Source organism: Vitis riparia, chromosome 11 (genome assembly GCF_004353265.1).
Source record: "Vitis riparia cultivar Riparia Gloire de Montpellier isolate 1030 chromosome 11, EGFV_Vit.rip_1.0, whole genome shotgun sequence".
Lineage (NCBI taxonomy): Eukaryota > Viridiplantae > Streptophyta > Magnoliopsida > Vitales > Vitaceae > Vitis > Vitis riparia.
The window spans coordinates 18,820,481-18,838,348 of NC_048441.1; the positions used below are offsets into that span (position 1 = coordinate 18,820,481).

At 34.0% G+C, this 17,868-nt stretch overlaps 1 protein-coding gene across 3 annotated transcripts; it reads right to left on the minus strand.

Annotated features, from left to right (window-relative positions):
• Positions 1 to 1,678: 1,678 nt before the first annotated feature.
• LOC117925014 lies at positions 1,679 to 16,910 on the minus strand. 3 transcript variants are annotated; one of them, XM_034843803.1, is made up of 20 exons: positions 16,683 to 16,910; positions 15,395 to 15,711; positions 14,818 to 15,006; positions 14,639 to 14,722; positions 13,642 to 13,701; positions 12,965 to 13,009; positions 11,677 to 11,876; positions 10,651 to 11,130; positions 10,050 to 10,176; positions 9,729 to 9,926; positions 9,458 to 9,547; positions 7,304 to 7,366; positions 6,696 to 6,770; positions 6,507 to 6,557; positions 5,041 to 5,118; positions 4,201 to 4,335; positions 4,091 to 4,129; positions 3,306 to 3,413; positions 2,296 to 2,361; positions 1,679 to 1,936 (listed from the first exon to the last, which is right to left on the minus strand). In XM_034843803.1, exons 2-20 carry the CDS (start codon positions 15,692 to 15,694, stop codon positions 1,868 to 1,870), a joined length of 2,457 nt encoding a protein of 818 aa, XP_034699694.1. In that variant the 5' UTR covers positions 15,695 to 15,711; positions 16,683 to 16,910; the 3' UTR covers positions 1,679 to 1,867. The 3 variants fall into 3 exon arrangements, with proteins under 3 accessions (XP_034699694.1, XP_034699696.1, XP_034699695.1); XM_034843805.1 differs by lacking the exon at positions 6,696 to 6,770; XM_034843804.1 differs by lacking the exon at positions 4,091 to 4,129 and having other exon boundaries at positions 16,683 to 16,909.
• Positions 16,911 to 17,868: the final 958 nt, after the last annotated feature.

Consider the following 17,868-nt stretch of genomic DNA (forward strand, 5'->3'; position numbering starts at 1 on the left):
TTTCCTATATTTCAATGTACAGAGGACACACATTTCCCTAAAAATTCACAACTCACCCCCACCCTTGGATGCTGATTTTTGTTGTTCTCTCTCTCTCTCTCTCTCTCTCTCTCTCCTTTTTCTTGGGGTCAGTCCTCAACGTTCAACACTTCCCAAATGATAACTTCCTCTTCCTCTCTACTTCTAGTTCTAGCTTCTCAATTTTCCCACAAACTAGAATAGGCGGCCAATCCACTTTAGTGAAGAGGAACTTAACCCACTGACAGAACAAAAAACAAAAGCAATTAGGGAGTAGATGAAAAATGTGGAAATACATTTGTCTACACCAAACAAATCATCAGTCTTGATTTAGTCCCTTAGTTTTTTTAAATGTAATATTACTTTTAAACTATGCTCCTTTATCCAAAACTTTGGATAAAAAAATCAATTAACAAATACTATTGACATGAATTTTTATATAATATGTTTGGATATCTCTAATTCATTAATGTTTTTGCAAATTGAGTTTTTCATTATTTTGCTTGAAGATTAACATTGATTAAAAAAAATTAGAAACTAAAATGAAATACGAAAATAATACAGGGATGATTTTTATAATTTATCCTAATTTTTTAAAGGCTTAATTTAAAGCCCTTGCCCCAAAACCCTCAACCTTAAACTTTTTCCTTCCTTACGTGCAATTTCATAGGTTAAATTACCCTTCAAATTTTCTATAAGAATTGGTTGGGAGAGTACACTACATTATTTCATTTCACTTCACTCCAAAAAGCAATCAGAGAAATTATGACTAGAGGGTATTATGACTAGGACCATCTGACTCACTCATTGAGAGATTTCACTTTCTACAACTGGAAGCACTGCTTACCTAATGCCTTAGGGCATGGGGAAACCAAGCAGCTTCATTCAATATGCATTCATATGTGCAGAGAAGTGTACAATAGAGACCCTACGTCAAAGATTTGCAGAGAAAATGTAAGATGTCTCGTTTTGCATTTATTCTATATCACTGGTTAATGTACTCCCAGGCAATAAAACATACCAGGGTTTCAAGCAGGAAGAGAATTAGGAAACTTACTAGAGAGAACCTCATCTTCATGGAACTTGTAAGAAGAGGCCACTGAAATTGCTGAAATTCAACCTGCTACTCCATGTGATCTGCAGATAGAACTAATGCTAAACCCTAGGAAGCATGCGGAATCACTAAATTATATTCACCATCAACTTCAAATCTTCAGACTATTATTTTCATGATCTGATTCTGAGCCATTTTGTGATGCAGCAAGTTTTCAATGCCCATCCAGGAGGGCTGGTTCTGAAGATTGGGTATGATTTTCTTATGACTTCAAACAGGGAGAACCCAAATTCAAAACCTTAGTTCTAGCAGCTCTCTGCCCCCATTCACACTACCAAATTATTGTCACCTGATAATTCAACCTATCATTCGACCCTTGAAACAGCTCTATAGGGTTAAAGCCTGATAAGGTTAGACATCCTGGAGGGTCCATATTAGGGAACCCTGCCAGCAAGGTAAAATGGCCTGTTCTAAAGAAGCAAATCTAACATTATTAATGCAATAGAATGTAATCTGGCCCCCAGATCGTTAATAACACTACGTAGCTAAGCCAGTCGACATATTTCATGATATCCAAGAATTCATATTGTACTCTTACAAAGTCCATGAGGGCAACAAAACTCATTTTGATTATATGATAACAGTGACAAGAGTGGAAAAAGGCCGAGAAAAAGGAAGAGAGTAACATGGTACCACACCAAGAAAATTTATATTATATAAATAAAAAATTATACATTATAGAACTTCCATTAAAGGCACAAAGGAATGATACATTTCCAAGCCAGCATGGCAGCCCTATTCCTTCTGGAAGAAAGAGAGAACAAGATCTGTATGTACTGAGAAGAGTTGTGTGTCCACAAAATGCTGCTTGGCAGAATAAGACAAAAAAAAACAAGTCAGCATGCCCTCAGCCTTTTCTACTCTCAACAATTTATACAATAATAAGAAACAGGGTATGATCACTTTGAATGGCTTATTGTTCTGAAATAACAACATGATTGGCTAAAACCTTACATCTTTTACTTAACATCCTAAATCAAATAGTTGAGCCCAGTAATTTAATTCCCCAAACAGGCCATTGAGCATGATAGTGATGATAACTTGGTAAACACCAACATGCTGTGTAATATTAACCCGAGTTTGAATACTAGTGAATTATTGCCACTAATTTTCATGATTTACATTAACCAGCACAAATTATGTAGGAATCTCAAGGAACATACCTTCATAAATGGACGATCTCGACTAGGGAATGAGTCAATGAAACTCTCCTTCAAAAGCAATGATACCTGAAAGGTGTAAGGAATGCCAGTGTTGGATTTACAGCAAATTAATTTAATTGGTTGGATTTAATTAACATATGGTCTTGTTCACATTAGAATAGGAAACACAGTAAGGCAATGTTTGTCTACTAATTACTCAGACAGAGATCACATGACCATGTGATTGTGTATCTATGTCATGCATGTATTCCTCTATCAAGCTATGCTAATGCAATCTCCTCATGAATACATGTGATACAGTTGATGTTTGTGTAAGAGAAAATAAATAAATAAAAGAAACAAACTTCATCTTTTAGAACAAAGAAAACAATGCATGCGAACACAACATCTTTAAGTATCATACCCACTTAAATAATAAAGAGGTCTTTTTACACTTCATAATTTAGTCCATGATGTGTATATAAAACAATATTTTCATAGATCATATGCAAAGAAATAAACAAATACTGATTCATGGTATGTAGTTCATAATATAAATATCAAACCTACACAAGCTACCAGTGGTGCTTTGACCTGTAAAAGGGGTACATCTGAATACAATTTGTTAAATTTCAGCTCCACCTAGAATGTATTGTAAGTGTATGTGTGTACATATATAGGAATGCATGTAGACGCTCTTCAACACAATAACCATCAAATCTTTATGTTACTACTTCTGGATGCTTCTAAAAATTAACTTGGTTATCCCTGGTTCTTGAAGCATTTATAGATAACCGCACGTATCACCAAAGTATCCAACTCAAAAGGCAGTAACACGACAAAATATAGTATTTCTTGCTAAAGCAATGGATATTATCTCATTTTCTCCCAGCAATTTTGCTAAATCATTTCTTTAGAAAACTGTCAGTGAGAGAGAAACAAAGAACAAATTCATGAATAACAGGTATCGATAACAATTAGAAAGCAGTCAAATAAAATAATCTAGCATTCTATTTGAACAAAATATAAACCTTATCATCATTGGATTGAACATTTGTAATTGTATGAGAGCGCAGGTTGGAGCAAAGAGAGTCCAGGTAAGATCTTAATACTCCTAGGAAACCCTTGGCAGCCTCAATCTGCAAATAGTAAAAATAAAAATAAAAACAACAATTTATGAGCAAAAAATACTAGTGCCACATCATTACAAGGTAAATATGTTGCACTGAAAAAGATTAAGATATTTGGTGATCTTCAAGCATGTCAGACAAGACAACCTCAAACTGCAAAACTAAAAATATATAGTAACAATTTTCTGGGAAAATAAGAAAAATACGTAGTAATTATTTTGATCAATGTCTCTTCAGCAAGCCTGTGGCATATTTAGAAGGAGACATAAAGATTTTTTTTTTTTTTTTTTTTTGAGGAGTCTAATAATTGGTGGAATATAGGATCATCATATAACCATTTTAATCCTGGTACAGCAGTATTTGGAGTTCTCCACAGAGCCCATGACTCAGTTATCTACTCCTTGCCCCAAATATTTTAGCTAATGAAGGAGAAAAGGTTTTACAAAGTGTACCTAAAATATTTGGGGCAAGGAGTGGATAACTGAGCCATGGGCTCTGTGGAAAGCAGGCAACCCTATATTGGTGGGAGGTTTCTGGAATATAGGAGCCACTATTCTGAGTCTTCCTCTCACAGGGAACACCAAAGGAAATATCTCCTTCACCATCATTTGCCAACTATTAGGACAACAATTAAACTAGGTTTTTGACTTGGGCAAAAGCAATAAAAGAAGAATGCACTGGCTCACTCTCACTTTGCTGGTACCTTCAAGAACCATGTAGTTAACCTAAGGAGTATTATTGAAGCAAAAATTATCAATAAACGATGGAAAAAAAAAAGATAGAGAAAAGAGAATACCTGCACATCTGTACATTCATAAACCGGTCTTTTCCTCCCCAAATAACTTTCTCCCACAAGCTTTGCATGATAAGGACTTAAAGATGAAAACAACTCCTTATGCTTAGGCAGCTGTGGTATTGTTGATGACTTCACCTATTGCCTCATGCAATTGGAAGAAAATCAAATAACTTGGCTAAAGGGTAGACTAGACCCTATATGATAATGACCCCAAGTAAATGCTATTCATGTTTAGCACAGATAAATATTAAACAATCCCATATAAAAGAGAGAAGGAAACAGAAAATCATGGGAAAAAAAAAAAGCAAAAGAAGATTAAACTGATGTAGAGCAACACAAGCAAACAGTTGCAGCAACTTTTCCATTCTTTCCCTCATATTACTGGGCAGGAAGTGACTCCTGCAATTGCATAAGCCTATTTCATATTTTTCTTTGTCCAACTTCAGATTACCATTTACTTCATGTACCCACATCCACAACATCACTGAAGATTGCCTCACACACAAAAACACACACATCTGATGCTTATCTGAGGATACCCATTAGTGTCTTGTATTCTTCCAATCATCTTATTAATCAAACTCCAAAAAATGATCAAATTACTTTAAAATAATAGCATCACAAAGAATCAAAGAAAAAGTGTACCGAATATGACATTCAAAGGTTTATATAACTAAACCATGTTAGAAAAGTTAGTATGTTATCTTCAATCTTCTGCCTTGTTCAACAACCATGAATCAAGTGAAAAGACAACTAAATATACCTTTTCATAACCAATTTTAGTTCAGTTGCATCTAAGAAAAACATAGACAATCACAATTACTAGAGGGAGATACACACCTGGTTCTTGTACACATCGACCAGGATAACATTTGTTAACTTTGACTGTACTTCACTGGTTTTGTTCTTAACACCAACCTAAGGATGAGATTACTATTATTAGCCAACCAGATGTCAAAAATAGTATAAAAGCATATAGTTTCAAATAACAAAATAATGAACATGACAAGTGATGGGAGCTGGATTCTAATTCATAATCCATGATGAGGATTGCGATTGTCCTACAACAACAATACAAACATGTACCATTTATATATATAAAATAAAAGGACCAATCAAAAAGAGGCGAACATAGTACACAAGAAGTATGCATGTGGAAAAATGAAAAGAAACAACCTACAACCACAGCCCCAATCTAGTACTTAGAACGCAACCACTCAATAAAATCTATCAAGGATAGTGGACCAGCTTGACCATCAACTAGTAGATAACCCACAAGTCCACATGCATAAATTAGATATAAGGGAGTCCTTAAGAGATTGGTTAGTGTGTTGCACCCTTCAAAGGTTCTTTGGTTGTATTCCTTCCAAATTTCCAAAAAAGGCAAAGAGGAGTTGATCTCTAAGCTTTTTTTCTCTTCTGACCTACAAAGTTCCCATTCCAACCCATTAACAAGTCCAACACACACACACACATGCGCACACACACATACATACATATATATATATATATATATAGGAGTTCCCAGATTGAAGCTGCAAACATTTTATATCCAACAGTTTCTATTTGGCATATATATTGAACATGCAAATATGCAATTCCTCAGCATGGTTACAAAGATATCGGTGAACCAAAAAACTCAGCATGAAAATCATCTGTAATCCATATTTTTTTATAAGCCTTTAATCAATATGGTATTTAAAACTTCTGAACAATTCCAAATAGCAAATATAAGCTCAAGTTGATATGGAATGAATGCTACATGACAGAATCAACAAAGCATATGTAGAATTGTAGATAGACAGTAACATATTATAGATATGTGACTTTTAAATGTATATCCCGAAAGCAATATGAAAAGAAGGCAATTTCTCTTGCAGCTAAATAGATGATTCTGTGAATTCCTAACATAGAATGCCTATCCCCCCACTCCCAAAAACAAAAGTAAAATAAATAAAAACTATAAAATTAAAATTTGAATTCCTAATACAAGATGGTAAAATATTACTAGCTTCTACAGCATCACCACATTGTCAAAGTATCACACAATTATATAAATGACCAATGCTGTGAAGATGCCTTCTCAATCACCAAGTATTTTTAAATAAAATAAGATCTTGATAAATTGAACCATAAAGTAGACAATGAAAGAATTACTGACAGTATCTTTTCATCTGCATGCTTATAATAATACCGCTGCCTCTATAAGAATTCCCTTACTAAACCTATGTGTTGTTAGATTGATTTCGAGTACATACCATTCCTAGCAGACAACAATAACAAAAGCCCAAAATTAGAAAACTCACTATGTAAGGGACAGGTGCATCCAAAAAGTCCAGCATGTCATTTGGTAAAACCTGGAAGTTTATATATACAGTTAATGAAAATAATGGACCAAAGAACAGTTGAAAAGGCAACAATAATCCAATAACCTGGAAATATAACAGCGTACAAAAGCTAATTGACAAATATCATTGGCCAGAAAGAAACCATACGGGCATTAGCCAGCTCTGCCACTGATAGGGACGAATAAGAGGAACAATTGACAAAACTGAAGCAGACAATATTCCCTGTATATCAAACAATTTTAAATCAAAATTAATTCAAAAGGTGCTAGTGTTTTTCCTATCAAGGGACTGACAAAAACAAACATATTAAGAATCCAAATGATTTAAATTGAATTTGAAAAGGATTTGCTTTGAAGTGCTCTTAGTTGAAACATTGTTGCTCAAACTTAACTGAGCCTTAATCTAGCCTCTCTCTCTCTCTCTCTCTCTCCCTCTCTCTCTCTTTGGGCAAAGAGATACAATAATGATATGTTGTGCTTAAGCATGTAAAAATACCAATGTCCAACAAAAAAAAAAAAAAAAACAAGATAGTCCACCACATCAATCGAAGTAATTGGTCCTCGGGCCATTTGGCTTGACCCCATCAAGGGAAGGGGGAATACCATGTTTATTTTAAAAAAAAAAAAAAAACACAACGGAGCTAGATATATCTAAAACACCACTCAAAAAATCTTATGTAAAAAATAAAAAATTGCAAGAACACTATTCCTATGCATGGGACCATTGCTCAAGTTAAAATGAGGACTGATATGTACCAGATTAGAACAAACAAATACAATTTGCTTCTCCAGCAATGCTCCTGCAAACAATGTCAACACCTGTAAAGTTAAGGAGAATCATTAGCCCAATTTTCAGTCTTCAAGCAAACCTTTCCAACAATCAATCCCCCCCAAAGAAAAAACAATTAAAAATTTAAAAATGACATTTCATGTCATCAACACCAGGTATTACAGCAAATAACATGAATCCAATCAAAATCATATCATCTTTCAGCTCTCCTTTCAGCACAAAAAATACTTGAGGCAAAAAATCAGATGTTAATGTTAATATGTTATTTCACTTAAAATGCTGCAAGATTGAAAGTTTTTCAGGCTTTCAGCTCCATCTGACTGGTGAATTCTTGTGTGTTAAAGGTCATAGTTCTTCAGTGTTAAAATTATTATTCATCTGCATCCAAATAGTTAGAATAGTCATTCAAGCATTGGTGCACTACAGAATCTATGAGGTTGAAAGACCACATGAAAGTGCAAACAAGGATATATAAGTGTCAGGCGTCTGGACCTGCAAACAACAAGGGCATCTAGTCTGGAAAATCTACGATCAACGTTATTTATGCTATAGCAGCCACATTCTTATCAGAATGGTTTAGATAATGAAAATATAAACAAAATTGATCTTCAATAACTCATCCTGTTTTTCAAATTCTCTTACACATCACAATTACAATTGTAACTTCATGATATTTTATGTGCATGTGTCCATGTAGTAAACTTATAAAGGCCAACATGCCTGGGTCAATAGAGGTCAAGCAGTCATTCAACATGCTTAAGAGACAAATGTAAATACTAATCTTTTCTACTGGTAAATTTAATTAATTGAATAAAAAGTAATAGATAAGCATTTTCATTTGAAAGTGATTGGCATAAACCAGACAGCAACTAATATATTGCAAAGAAAAACATATTCACTATCCTCACAGGTGTGTTAAATCATTTATTTATTTATTTGGAATTTTGATAGGCAAATGGTTAATTGTTCAAGGCTTTAAGGACAGAGGTGGAGATGATACCCAGGTTAGTGAACAAGGACACAATCCCCAATAGACTATACCTGCAGAGCCAGCTGGCACCTTAATAGATTAAGGTAACTTTAATGTATAACAGAGAAAGCACAACATGTTGGAGTAAAGTCTTGAACTTAAATTTCATATTAAACATCAGTCACTCATTGAAGTGAAATTTATTCACAGGATTTGAAATTAAAACCTTAAGAATAGCTATGCTAGGTTTAAAGTCTCGACTTCCAAGTTGAAATTTGGTTGCAAATTTGATTTTATTCTTCAGAGAGATGATTCATAACCAGAGCCTTCCAAGTGGTAGTACATGGGTTCATATTTGAAGGTGTGTGAAGGGATTGTTTCCCACATAAAGAGGATGCAGTTTGCATAATTGCTACTTGAAAAGAGAAAATAGCACACCTGCAAATGGAAAAGATGTTCCCAATGCTATTGAACCAGAAGTTAACAAAAAGAGAGCTAAAGGTAATATACCATAACTGGAAGGGGAAGCATGAATTTAAGAAATTCAACAAAATAATTGAAACCTTACCAATGCAGTTTCTTGGTAGAGTAAATTCCCATTTTCTAGATATTAGACATTAAGATTGTGGGAAATTTAACCAGTAATGATGTGAGGCAATCCTCTTATTTTCATGGAGAGATGTACTCTACTAACCCTTATCATTTTTTGTTTTCAGCAAAATAATCTCTTCCTTGGTCTATTTTCGCTTGAGAATGCAACCGAACAGGCTTGTTCCAACTAATTGGAATTGGCTGCATGAATCCTTTTTTTTTTTTTTTACATGTTCAATTATCAGTCTCAACTTTGCACTCATTGCATAAATGATTGTTTTCTTTTTTTTTGATAAGTAATTATTGCATAAATGATTGTTGTGACAACACAAGCAGTTTCTCTAGAGTATAGATGAGTAGTTCACATGTGAAATTTTTGAAAGCCAGCATCACAAGAAATATATTTATAAAAGACAAATTTGAAAATATCGTAGCTTCTGAATCCCCCCCAAAAAAAAAACACAATCCCACCAAGCACAAAAACAGTCAACAGGATGGGAAACCAGACATATGCATGGAGAATGATAAGAGATTAATTCAAAACCAGTAATAGACTTACATTCTCAAGTCGTAATGAACCACATATACAAGCAACAGCCCATACAGAGAAAGCAGTTGCTTCCTCCTCCACCAAAAGCGCACTGTGTGCCTGACAGAAACCAACAGCAACAGAGTCAAATGAGCTGCAATGTGGAATATATAAAACAAAATACCACAAATAAAATTGCAAAAAAGGAAGTTAACTAAAATCAGCATACAAGTAATAAAATAAAAAAATAAACAAAGCAGGTTAATTCACTTAATCTTTTAAAACTATGATAATACACTACCTCAGCCAGTTCCAAACTTGTGCTGCATGATCTCAAATCAATTGTAGAACCAGCAATGTGTAAAACTGTTTCATCAGGTCTATGAAATTCCAAGGGATGAAGATGTTCCAAAGGGTGGAATATAGTTGTCGAACCCCTAGCAGGGCAATGTAGCCGGTAATACTCGCATATTATTTGTAAGGATCCCTTGTTGCTTGCCTGAAGTTTTGGGAAAAATAAAATAAAATGTAAACAAGCAATAGAAAACTGCAGGAGCAGGAGAGGCAACTTACAAAAAAAAAAAAAAAGGACAGGAATGTCTAGAAGTAGAAAAACTAAAACCTTAGCCCATTCAAGAATGTCACTGTGGTCACTGGAATCATCCTGCCCAGAGAAAGATGCCTCTTCTGTCTCTGTTTCATCAATGTCACTCCTAAAATTCCTGTCTTCACTTGGAGAACCCTGGAAACTGACAATATATATAGCGTTTTAATGGTATAGCTTAAATGGACAATGTAATATCTGGGAAAAAAATGGTATAATGTCGCTCTAGAAGATCACTATAGTATAAACAGTGTTTCGAACTTCGCAATATATTGCAAGTAGCAGAAGCAGAAGTGCAACCCAATTGGTGCACAGGATATTATGCCTTCCTAAGAAAGGCATTGATTAGGTGGTTCTGTGTGACAGAAACCAACTTTAATTTTAACTCCATAAAACTACATATATTTAGAAATATTATTCAGACGTGCTGAAGTACATAAAAAATAAAGCAATATGCTACAGATATTATGTCGTGGATTTCTCGCAATCAAGAAAATTAACTAAGAAGATGCTCAAGTAACTATAAGAACTACTCCAGCCAGTAAAAATCAATCTCAAGGATGCATGATTGCATCATGAAAATTTTGGTTTGATGACATCAGAGGACTCAATTATATACCTAGAGGAAGATTCAGAGCTTTCATACTGATAGCGTAGAAGTGGCAAAACAGCACTAGGTAAACGCCTTTCTACTGTTTGCTTGTTTGTCATGAGATCATCAGAACATGTATCACAAACTTCAGGGACCTTTATTGCATCTCTGGGGTCTGTTTTAGCTGTAGGATTTTCTGATTCAAGATCAACTTGAGCAACAGCATTATCATTTAAATCTTTATTCACCAAGGAAAATTTCCCCTCAATTATTTGATGCTGCAAGTGATTACCATCATCACTGACTCTTCCAAGGGTAGAATCTCTCGAACTTAATGGGCAAATCTCAGTGATTCCACTCAGCATATCCTCCGCGTCTTTATGCTGAGTTAAAAGATTATCTGATTTTTCTTCTAAATCTTCTTCATTACTGTAATGCCCTTGTGATTCCAAATCTAAAGCAGCAATTCCTTTTGTTAAGCGTTCCAACCTTTCTTCGGTCAAGATGCTATAGGAGGAAATGAGAAAAAATTGTCAAGCTAAGAAATAAAACAAACATAAATTGTATGAAATTAGGAGTAAATTATATGAAACAGCAATTATTGTTGCCACTTAACAATACAGAAGTTTAGGAGTAAATTATATGAAATTCCTTTAGGCTTCAATGCATTTAGGTAGAAAGAAATGAATGTTCACACTTGAGTGATAACAAACCCCAGTACTGAGGGCTCTGCCTTTGGCCAACAAGAAAATAGAGGGAAAAAAAAATGAAGAAGAAATTTTTAACTTATTTTCTATTCATAAAAAAACTTTAATTACACGATGTCAAAGGAATTCAAGGTTAAACAAAGATCATATTATAGCAGATTCTTAATCCATCAATAAAAACTATATTTTACCAAGTAATTCTTGCACAGAATTAGTTAAACAACTGACACTTTCAAATTAAGTTGCTGCACATTATCATCGTATAGATTATTAACTAGGCACCAGGACCACATTCCATGCAGAAAAATAAAAAAGAAATAAAAAACTGAATAAAAACACAACACACCTATTCAACACACCAAAATGTAACTCAAAGAATGGAAGCCTTGAAAGAATGCAATAACATCGCCGTGTGGTTAATGTGTGACGGCTCAAAGATGAGCAAAAAGGTTGTTTATCAGAAATCATGGAAATCAATCCAGATGATTTTTGCACTAATTCTTCGACTAACACGCAGCATCCGTACAGAGTTGAATCGTCAGCAACCTAGTGACAAAATTGTGTAAGAATGGGTGATTTGGGAAATAAAAAACAAGTTGAAATAAGAAGAAAAATGAATTATATTCTCTGTGCCATGTAAAGAAGTAACAAAAAATAAACATGAATTGCAATTTGCCATGCCATGCAAACAAATAGAAATTAACATAAGTAAAAGGAGACTATATTTGGTGAATATCTTGACTATAAACGTATGCAAGCACTTAATAGAAAATGTCACAAGGAATCCTGCCTAATTACGTAAGTGACAAAACAATAAGCACAACTGCAGTCAGGGGAACACCATCATCAGGAAATTCCAATCTTCCCTATTGGTTTGTTCAAGTGAAGGTTCTCACCTAGGTAAACAAGCACCTAGTTATGCATCTTTGACAATACCACAGTAGTTATATTAATCATTAGTTCCACTAGTATAGATTACATAAATATATATTAAAAAATGTCTGGCATTATTTGCTAAATTTTATTTTAAAAGATGCAAATTCAACAAAATTTTGATATATAGCAACTATGGGATAATGACAAAAATGTAACTGTGGAAACACTAATGGTGCAGTGAAGGACAACCCTTAAAATTATTGCAATCAAATAAGAGTAGGTAGACAATTTAGTTTTTTGGGCTTACTGGCTCAGAAAATGTTAAGGTTTGCAGATGGAACAAGGTTAGGTGGATTTGTCTTAATTATGTGCTACATTTTAAGGAAAAAGGTTGCTGGATAATCTAGAGAGAACAGAGAGAGAGAGAGAGAGAGGAAAAAAAAACCTTGTACTTTAGCGATTGAACAGTAGGTAAAATTTGTCACAGTTTTACAGTAGTGAAGATAGGATTTACAGTTAAATATGGGGTTCATGATAGAGTCACCAATAGAAAACATCAGTGCAAACAAAAGGACTCCACGCAAAAGTGATGAGAAACTGATTTGGTGATTCCATCCAATAACTGTTAAAATTTTATCATGTTACAGAGAAAAATTCAAGTAAAAATAAAAGTTATATTACAGTCTTGTTGAATAGAGGAGAAACAAATAAAAATGCAAAAAAGTAGAAACAAAGATACATGGTATTTCATATGATACCTGCAACCGGAATACAAAGGACAGGTCACTTTGTTTAAGGTGTTCCTGCACAATCAGCAGCGTGTTAATTTAGATTAGTGTCAGACAAGATTGTAAATAAAGAACTAAACAATACAGAACAGAATATTTTTCCTTTGAAAACTATACTGAAGCAAATGCAAAAGGATCAATATTGCTATTTGTAATAGTAAGGTGTCCCAATGGTTCACTTCACCTAGGCTATGTTTACCGTCTAATTGTTTACACAGCCAGACCTAAAGCCAGGAGAAAGAGAAGCCATGACAGCTAATGTAAAACCTTTATTAAACTTAAATCTGGAAACTTGTATGACATACAGTTTGGTGTCTCCTGGAAATCGATGGCTGATTGTTTATGAGAGGATATGGGTCAAGATAGAATTGACTGGTGAAAAAGAATTCATTAAACAACTTTAAGTAATTTGGATATAAAGATTTGTCAAGTTAATTTGTCCTATGGCCATTTTAGCATTGCAAAGGCTCAAGGAGAATATCCAATTTCATGGACTTATTGAGACCAGGACTTCTAGCAATAAAACAGACAAAATAAGAAAATAAAAAAATAAATGATGAAAGATATATCATTAAGGATGTATAAGGAGGTAGCATGAGAATTTATTTGTCAGCTAATACGTTGGGGAAAAGCAGTAACATTAATACCTGTCCAATAAGTATTTCGTTCAACTCACTCATGGAAGGAGTTCTCTCGATAGCATGAACCTGAAACCACATTTATCAAGTTTAAGCAAGGCATGCATAAAAGATTACATCCATCTCAAGTACAGATATTTGAATCACCAGAATTAAAAAGGAAAAAAAAAATATTGTAATAATATTCCAGATATATGGAGTTCAAATTTACAATGTTTTGCTTTAGTTAATCGTGTAGAGAGTATATTGCTATAAAAAAAATTTATCACCATAAATAATTTGGCCAAAAAACCAATATAAAAATAAGTAATAGAATCATATTCAAATTTAACCTTGTGTGAGCAGAAATACTAATCGTTTGATTAATACAAGAGAGCATTATTTCTTAAAAAATTTGTCAAAAGACCATATTTCAAATTCGCCATTCATGTGTACATACACACTATAATTTTAGTTTCATTCATCTGAATATTGTATATGTTTGTTGGATGGTAGTTTTACCACTAAAATTGCCCTCAATAGAACATACTGAAGGTATCATGGGTGCTAGATTTCTATAACTATATACTGGAATACAAATGAAGATTTCGCAATTTCTTATGTCGCAATTTTTACACCAAAAAAAAAACCTATAAAATATAACAAAGGACCGATTCTTGAAAACTCTTAATGAAATTTGTCATTTTGAAACTTGAATCGTGACCAATGATATCACAACTCTCTTTTTGTATGTTAACATTACCCAACTAGAGATCTGTGGACAACCACTAACACTTCAAAAAAGAAAGAATAAATTATTATCTCCAGAATAATTTCGCAAGGTTACAGTAAACAACTAAATAGTTTTCATTTATTGGTAAAATTCTATGAACTCACAACAGACAAAATCCACAATAGGGCAAGATTCCAATCAAAATTAAAGCACCTTAAATTTTTAACATATGCAAAATGATGAATAAAATGAACACAATCATAAGGAACAAAGGACCCAGATATTACAACCAACCTCCACGCCTCCAGGAAAGCAGAACGAAAGAAGGTCCTTATATTTAAGAGGTAGCTGTTTTTCTGGTGGGTAAACAAATAAGACCTGAATGTAGAAAATGGAGAATCATATTATGCTCAAGACATCCTCAAATGTCTAAATGTAAACATGTCAAACATTCTGTATCCAAGAATCACCACCTGAGGTTCAATGTTAGGTTCCACACGAGATTGATGCTGACCACTAAGTGCATTCCGGAATTTCCCTGAACCTTCATTCTTTCTTGCAAAGAACTGTCTTTGAAGTGCATGGATATCACAGTTAGGATGAAGTCCAACAACTACCATGCTCTCAAAAAGCCTCGATGGCTCTTTCAAAGACCTATGATCCTGCAAATTTATCAACAGAAATGCATCATGAAAACATTTCAAGTAAATATTTCATTTTTAATATGAATAAAAATGCAATAAGAGAAAAAGTAGATGTATGAGCTCTTGGGATTAGAATTCCTATACCCATTGATTCCTAAACACCCATGAGTTCCTAATCAGGCCCAACCTTAGATCAGTCAACCAATTTCAGATTAAATATCAGTTGACAATTCAATGAGCACTTGCATTTATGACATAACCAGATGTTGAAACATATAACCAAAGGAAATTAGCAAAGCAAAACAAATATATAAATCAAGACTGAGCAATGTTCAACAGATAATTGCCGATAAATGTATCCAATACAAATAAATAGCCATGAACCCACTTAGTGAAAATGGCATACCAATGACTGCAACTGAAAGCTTGCCCATTGGCGTTTTTGACTGGTCAAGATTTCTGGATTGTAATTTACACCTTTCACTTCAGGAGTATGTGAGAAGCCCTTTAGTAGTCTTGTAAGTTGGTTCTGTAGTTTCTGAAGTTGACTATTGTCGTCTTTTGATGAAAATACAACAGATGGTCGTGGTGAAGGAGCAGCAGTGGCAGCAGCTGCTGCAGCAGCAACAGCTCTTGCAACATCTGTTGTCTGCATGAAGAATGAAGCACTCCATCCAGGGCTACCTTTGTCTTCATTCTTTGCCATTATTTATAATTCCGCTCCTGACACAATATGAACAACAACAACAATAGAAGTCTGGATAACCCAATTTATTAGGAAAATACTATTTTAACCACAGCATAAATATCTACAAAAATGGCAAAACTCAGTCAAGACAGTCACTTTTTTTTTATTCCCTCAATTTTGTCCTTCATTGGTGCTACCCCTAAATTCTCATGAATACCCACTTTCCTTATTCAGTCATTTCTATTCTCTATTGTTGCCAGTAATCCATCTCAATATTTTATGAACACTAAACCAAATTTATGTTTTAAATTTCTTTTCTTTTTTTGGTAATTGTATGATGTCCCAACCTTGGTCCTATGTACTACTATGATTAAATCTACGACCCAATTTATAAAAATCAAATTTCAACTAAAGCAGCTATTATATCATGTGTGAAGCCTAAGGCTGTTACAGCAACTCATCTTTTGGTTTTGCTCATCACTTCACTTGGTTTTGGAACACTGACCCAACAATTTTCAGGCAGAAAATCATGTCTATTCTAAAAATTTTGATTTCCCAAAATTTCTTCCTTCCCATTTCAGAAAGTTACACAATTTCCCCAAAAACCTTCAACATCTTGCCTCAGCATGCGAACTCTTCACCTCATTAAAACATGAATATCCTCAAACACCACAAAAAAGGTCAATCACATCACCAAACTTCCTCAGCAACAAAACCTCCAAAAAAATCTCTCTAAAAAACCTAAATTTTCACTTCCAAATAAACAGAAAACTGCCCAAAAGCGTACAGACACACATCTAACCTCCACAAAACCATCAGATTCAAGCACAACAACAAATCGCCAGCAAAAACGAACGAAGTCCAATAATCACAAACAAATCATCATAAAGAACAACTTAATTGCAACAATCACCAATCATCAAACACCAAACGAAACGCTCACAACAGTTCCACCAAGCAAAACTGATACCAGACAAGCAAAATCTGGGAAACCAAAAAGACTCACCTTCCACCGATAATTTAGAGAGAGAGAAAAAGAAACAACCACAGCGACTGTGCTCTAGAAAGAGAAACTCTAGAGAAAGAAAAAAAAAAAGTCTAGAGAGAGAACGAGCGCTCAGACGGCCATAACAAAGCGAAGCTCGTTTTCCTGGAAAGAGAGAACCCCCAAAGCCCCAAACAGAACCAAAAGACGATGAAAAAAAAAAAAGAAAATTAATTTTAGCTAACTAATTAATCTTAATTAAATTAATAATTAAGGTTTTAACTTTTCAGAGAAAACCCTCGAAAATATCGAATAAATAAAAAACCGAAGATTCGCCCACGAACTGAAGCTTAAATTTTATTATTTATTTATTTTTAATTTAACAGTTTTCTTCCCCGTTGTCCGGTCATAATAGAGATTGCGTTTGGTAACAACCCATTTGGCATCCAAGGCACACCCTTTTCCGGATTACTTTTTCCTCCAACCCGGATATTTATATTTACTGAAATGTTCGGGTGCGACGACTCGGATGGAGAGTGGACTCTTTTTGCCAGGTGGCAAAAAAAGGGAAATTCTTTTGCCAGGTGGCAAAAAAGGAAGGAGAGCCGTGGTGGGAATTGGGAAGGGATGGTTGTTGCGGAAGGTGTAGTTGCGTTGGGTCACGCCTCTTATCCTAACTTTTTCATTTTTGTAAATAATTGTGTGGGGATGATGTACCATGATTATGGCGATAGGCGTGATTTGTCTCAGCCGTATTATGGATGAGGGGCATTAACGGGGTCCATGTGAGTTGGTGAGGAGTGTGTTTGAGGGAGAGTGTCTGGTTACAACCTAATTTGTGTTCTGTTCGAGAGTTGTGATTTTGTTGGCATGTGTTTGGATATATTCAATTTTAAATTTTTAAATTAATTAAACAAAAAAAAACAAGAAATATATTCAAACATTTCTTTTTCCTAACACCGCGTTTGGCATACAAGAATAAGAATAAAATATTAATAAAAAGTGGAATTTAATTTATATAACAATAAACTTTTTATCTTTATTCTCATTATAAAGTACCATAAATTTTATTTATTTATTTATTTATTTATTTGTTGCTTTCAAAGTTTATTGAAATTAAATAGACTTTACAAGACATCAATAAATTATTTTAAATTTATTTAATGAGTTGTTTTATGTTTTGAAGAAATTATGATCTCAATCTTGC

What these genes read in the sequence shown, in the direction of transcription:
- LOC117925014 (XM_034843803.1), bottom strand. Translation starts at nt 15,694, where the DNA reads ATGGCAAAGAATGAAGACAAAGGTAGCCCTGGATGGAGTGCTTCATTC. An exon ending in CCTTTGTATTCCGGTTGCAG is followed by an intron (nt 11,877 to 12,964) that starts GTATCATATGAA and finishes TTTTGTCACTAG; the next exon opens with GTTGCTGACGATTCAACTCT. An exon ending in GTTCATTACGACTTGAGAAT is followed by an intron (nt 7,367 to 9,457) that starts GTAAGTCTATTA and finishes TTAACTTTACAG; the next exon opens with GTGTTGACATTGTTTGCAGG.